Below are 5,396 nucleotides of genomic sequence, written 5' to 3' on the forward strand. Positions count from 1 at the left end.
CTTCCACTCATGAAAACAAAACACCAAAACACTTTACCTTCCGTCTTAGAATCAATCCTGTGTATGGTTCCACGGCAGAAGAGCAGTAAGAGCTGGCAATGGGGGCAGAATGACTTACTCACAGTCACCCAGCGAGGAAGTGTCTGAAGCCAGATTTGAACCCAGGACCTCCCCTCTCCAGGCCTGGCTCTCAGTCCCTTGAGCCACCCAGCTGCCCCTTGTCCACTCATTTCTAATGTTATCGATACACACAGGATTCTTCTTCTTTTTCACTTCTTCTTGATTCAGACTCTCTAGCCCAGGAAGAGGTTCTGGCCTCACTCGGTTCCGCTGGGTTCTGCTCCGCTCTGGACGTGCTGGCCATGTGGGCCTCCCGAGTGCTCTGGGGAAGCCTGGGCTTCCTGCGCATCGCCTGGTGTCTCCTCCCGCAGACGGGCTACATCCATCCCGATGAATTCTTCCAGTCGCCCGAGGTCATGGCAGGTAACGTCCTTGGGGGGAAAGAGGCCGCCAGTTAGTTTTCTCTGTTTTTAGAAAACCATTTTATTGATGCTTTAAAAATGATCAAGCAGGGGGCAGCTGGGTAGCTCAGTGGACTGAGAGCCAGGCCTAGAGACAGGAGGTCCTGGGTTCAAATCTGGCCTCAGACACTTCGTAGCTGGGTGACCCTGGGCAAGTCACTTGACCCCCATTGCTTACCCTTACCAATCCTCCACCTATGAGTCAATACACAGAAGTTAAGGGTTTAAAATAAAAAAAAAATACAGATAAAAATGATCAAGCAAACAACCAGGGACCATCTAAGGGCTGAGGAAACCCCGGGTCCGAGGCCCTCTGGGAGTCGGTGTTCTCTCAACACCCACAGTCCGTGGACTGCCCTTTCCTAGGCATCGGGGAGGCGCGTTTGGGTCAGGGCCAAGGAATGGAAGGGGGGCAGCAAGGCCAGGTGGAGAGCGCCAGGCTCGGCGTTGGGAAGATTCGTCCTCCCGAGTTCAAATCCAGCCTCAGACACTTCCCGGCTGTGTGACCCCCGCCAGGCGCTTCACCCTGTTTGCCTCAGTTTCCTCCTCTGTACAAGAGCCGGAGGAGGAAATGGCCGACCCGTCCAGTGTCTCCGCCAAGAAAACCCGCCATGCGGCCACGAAGAGTCCGCCGCGACTGAACAGCCATAAAGGGGGATTTACCAAGATGGCGCAGCAAGAAGGCATCCCGCTGCTGTGGCTGCCGCTTCTGCCAGGCGCCCTTCCCAGAACCAGCTCGAGCGCCCTCTGGGGGGAGGGCAGACCCAGAGCCGGATCCCCAGCGGGCGTCCCCCGCCTTCACGCCGCCCCGACGGCACGCAAAGACAAAGACGGAAGTGGCGCTCCGTGCTGGAGCGCTTCCTGCCTTCCGGGGCTGCAGCCTCCGGGCAGGGTCTGCACAAAACTGCGGGGCGAATGGGTGGGAGAGACGCGTCGGGACGGCCGGGGCTCCCTGCCTGTGCGCTCACTAAGACTCAATCAGCAAACATTTCTGAGGCCCTTACGGCTCGCCAACACGGGGCTGGGCTGGGTGCTGGGCTGGATGCGGGGCTGGGGCTGTGCACGGAGCCTCGAGGAGCTCCTGGATGGATGGGAGACGATCTGAAGAAAGTCTGTGCTATGAGGGAGCCTGCGTGGAATCTCCCGTCATGCTCGGGGTGGCCAGGGCCCCCCACAAGGCCCCACGAGACCCTGCAGGAGACCCCACGAGACCCTACAAGACTCCACATGAGGCCCCACAAGACCCTGCAGGAGACCCTACAAGATCTCACAAGACCTTGCAGGAGACCCCACGAGACCCTACAAGACCCCACGAGACCCTGCAGGAGACCCCATGAGACCCTACAAGAATCCATATGAGGCTCCACAAGACCCTGCAGGAGACCCTACAAGACTCCACAAGACCCCACACAAGGCCCCACGAGACCCTACAAGATCCCACAAGACCTTGCAGGAGACCCCACGAGACCCCTCAGCATGAGCCCCACACAAGGCCCTGCACAAGACCTCGGGGCCTCAGCCATGAGAAGGTCTGAGAACTGGGTAGGAAGAACACTGGTGTCTTTGTTTTAGTTATCCCAGAGCTGAAAAGGGAGCATTTCTTCCAGTTCTGAACATAGCCAATAAAACAGGATTCTGAGGCAGCTTCGTCAGCCTGGACCAAAGGGTTCTGGGGCCCAAACAACATTAAGAACCAGCTCCAGGGATGGAGAGGCCTCCTTCCAAATGCTGAAGGAAGGGAGGGAGCCCCTGGGGGCCAGCTGGGGCAAATGCCTGGAGCTGGGAGATGGAGCCGAGATGCGGGAGGGCAGCCAGCTGACCAGTCCCTCCTGAGCTCATCTCCCTCTTTTTACAGATGAGGAAATACAAGCCCAGAGAGGGCAGGAGACTGGGCAGGGCCTCACCTGTGCGCCCTTTGCTCGGGGCACTCAGGACTTGGCTCCCAGCCCATGCCATCTTGGCAGCCATCCTGGCAGCAGCTGCCGGAGTCCTGGGGCAGAGTTAGAACTTGGGGGGGCCTGAAGACGCCTCCATGGTTTTATGGCTGCTCCCTCAGCCAGGAAGGAAGCTCGATCATCTTTAATGACTCCTAAACACAGTGAGTGGACTGGACTGGGCCTCCTTCTTTCTGGAGGGGCGACATCCTGGAGTCCGGCCAGCTCCTGCTTTCTTGCCCATCAATGGCTGCTGGAAGGAAAGAAAAGACTCTCCAGAGTAATCTGGGCTCAGGCCACCCCCTCCCCCTGCCGCCCAGCGGGAGCAGGAGGGGGCCCTTTGGGGTGGGGGAAGGCCAGCCTGTCAGGGAATCTGGAGCCGCCCCTTGTGCCTCCCCCCGTGCCCTTTGAAGCGCCTCGTGCTTGCTCTGGGTGTGTGTTTGGGAGCCAGAGAAGCGCCTGCTCCTGTGATGGATTCTGAGGGATCCGTTTGGCCAGCTCCTGGGGCACAAGGCCACAGGCCTGGGGTCTGCCTTGAGTGTCTTCCATTCTGTCAAGGGAGAGAGAGAGGACCCCGCACTGGGGAAGCCCTTTACAAAGATGGCGCACGGATAGGACAGCCTGAGTTCAGGTCCTGCTCTGAGTCTGAGCCCAGCCTGGAAGTGACTGACCCAGCGCCAGTATATATTGGTGGAGGGGTTCCCCCCCCCCCATTATTCCCCATGGTGCAAGCAGGGAGCGGGGAGCTCTCTGCTAGAAGCAGGCCTGTGCCAGCATCAGACATCGTTGTCTTTTGTGTTTGCCTTGAATTGGGTTTTCAGGAAACCCCCCAAGAATGCTTTGTGCTTGCTCGCAGGCTTACTCGCTCCCTTCACCCCTGCCTCTCTTTCCTTTGCCAGAAGACGTCCTGGGCCTCGAGGTCTATCGTCCCTGGGAATTCCTCCCCAGCTCGCCCTGCCGATCCGTCGTGTTCCCTCTGTTGACCAGCGGCTCCGTGTTCTGGCTGCTGGAGCTGCTGGAGCAGCTGGACCTCTGGCCAGGCTCGGTCAGCAGCTACACCCTGCTGGTGGGGCCCCGCCTGGTCTTCACGGCCCTTTCCTTTGCCTTGGACTGGGCCGTGTACCGGGCGGCCCCTCTCTGGGGGGCTGATCCGTGGAACGCCCTGGTCCTGCTGGCCGGCTCCTACGTCACGCTGGTCTTCTACACGAGGACCTTGGCCAACGCCATGGAGGGCCTGCTGTTCATGTGGCTGTTGGTGCTGGTCTCGCCGGGCACGGGGAGTGACGAGGCAGATGGGAAAGCGAGTCCCAGGGCTGGGAGGCACAGCTGGCTCCTGGGGGCCTTGGTGGCTGCAGGGTTCTTCAACAGGCCCACGTTCTTGGGGTTTGCCCTTCTGCCCCTGCTCTTCTGGTCCAATGGCTGCACCACAGTGTTGGCTCTTAGTATGAAGACTCTGGTCCAGAGCATGCTGGAACTGCTCCCCGGGGCCATGCTGGTGGCTGCCATGTTTGTGGCTGTAGATACATGGTACTATTCCTCCCGGCTGGGGCTGGGCCCCCACCTTGTCCTGACTCCCGCCCACTTCCTCAGCTACAACCTGGACCCCCAGAACCTGGCCCAACATGGCACCCACCTCCGCCTCACTCACCTGGCCATCAATGGCATCTTGCTTTTTGGGATTCTGCACCTCGAGGCGGTAATGGCTGCCTGGAGAGCCCTGAAGGAAAGCTTCGCCCTCTTGGCTCAGCCTCAGGCTCCTTGGGCCCATGCCTGGACCATCCTGAACAGGCAGAATGTCCTCCTCCTCTTCTACTTTGTCCCCCTGGCTCTGCTCTCCCTCTTCAGCCACCAGGAGCCCCGGTTCTTGGTCCCCCTCTTGGGGCCCTTGGCTCTGTTCAGCAGTCAGAAGGGCCGTGGGGGTGCCTGGTGGAGAGCCCCCACGGTCACTGTCTTCAACATTCTTGGGGCCTTGTTCTTTGGCTGCCTTCACCAGGGTGGCCTAGTCCCTTGCCTGTCCCATTTGGAGCACAGTATCCACTCTGCAGCTCCCAAAGGCCAGCTCTCCCACTTCACCCTCCTCTTCACTCACACCTACATGCCACCCCGATACCTCCTCTATCTGCGAGGGCAGGAGCCCCCTGTGGAGGTCATTGACCTCGGAGGGGCTGAGAGTGGGGCCCTTTGCCAGACCCTCGACCAGCTCACCAGCCAGTCCATCTGCACCGTTGCTGGGGGAGATCGGCTCTGCCGAGTCTTTGTGGTGACCCCTGGGACAGCCAGGGAGGCCGTGGCAACCTGTCCCTTCCACCTGAGGAATGAGACCCGGGTGTTTCCCCACCTGACCCTGGAGGACCCGCCTGTGCTCTCTGACCTGATGGGCAGTGACTGGAGGGACTCTCTTGAACTCTATATTCTTGAAGTGGGAGAACGGAGGGAGCAATGACCTTTTGGTAAGGGGGTGAAGCCGCCTCCTCATCTGGGTGCCCCTGGAAGCTACTTTGCCTAGTAAGACTTGTTTGGTCCCTGCTCCTTCGGTGGTGTCCCCAGCAGGACCCTCAGGCAGACTGACTTGGTACCAAAGCATGTTTCCATCCCAGGCATAAGCCACAACTCTCTAGAACCCGAGCCAAAGACAACTCTTTGTTGGCCAAGCTCTGACCCCTCGCCACAGGCTGCACTCCTAAACCCTGTCAGTATGGTGTTCCATGCTGGGCATCCCATGTCCCAAGACATAGACAGCCTGAAGCTTGCCTGAGGAGGGCATCCAAGATGGTGAAGGAACTTGAAGCCATGTCATGTGAAGATGAATTGAAGAAACTTAGAATATTGAGTCTGTACAAAGGCCTTGGAGGGAGGAGACTGACTAAGAGGACATAATCACCCTCTGGGTATATATGAAGGGCTTTCTCCATTTGGGAAGGGGAGGGCCAGCAGGAAGAAC

At 59.0% G+C, this 5,396-nt stretch overlaps 1 protein-coding gene across 1 annotated transcript; it reads left to right on the forward strand.

Annotated features, from left to right (window-relative positions):
- Nucleotides 1-288: 288 nt before the first annotated feature.
- Nucleotides 289-5,115, forward strand: PIGZ (phosphatidylinositol glycan anchor biosynthesis class Z; the record flags this gene model as incomplete). Its single annotated transcript, XM_044683428.1, has 2 exons — nucleotides 289-483; nucleotides 3,355-5,115. Coding segments are annotated over 2 exons (1,739 nt in total), but the record flags the coding sequence as incomplete, so codon positions are not given.
- Between the last annotated feature and the right edge of the window lie 281 nt (nucleotides 5,116-5,396).

This window comes from Gracilinanus agilis, unplaced genomic scaffold (assembly GCF_016433145.1).
Source record: "Gracilinanus agilis isolate LMUSP501 unplaced genomic scaffold, AgileGrace unplaced_scaffold21071, whole genome shotgun sequence".
Classification (NCBI taxonomy): domain Eukaryota; kingdom Metazoa; phylum Chordata; class Mammalia; order Didelphimorphia; family Didelphidae; genus Gracilinanus; species Gracilinanus agilis.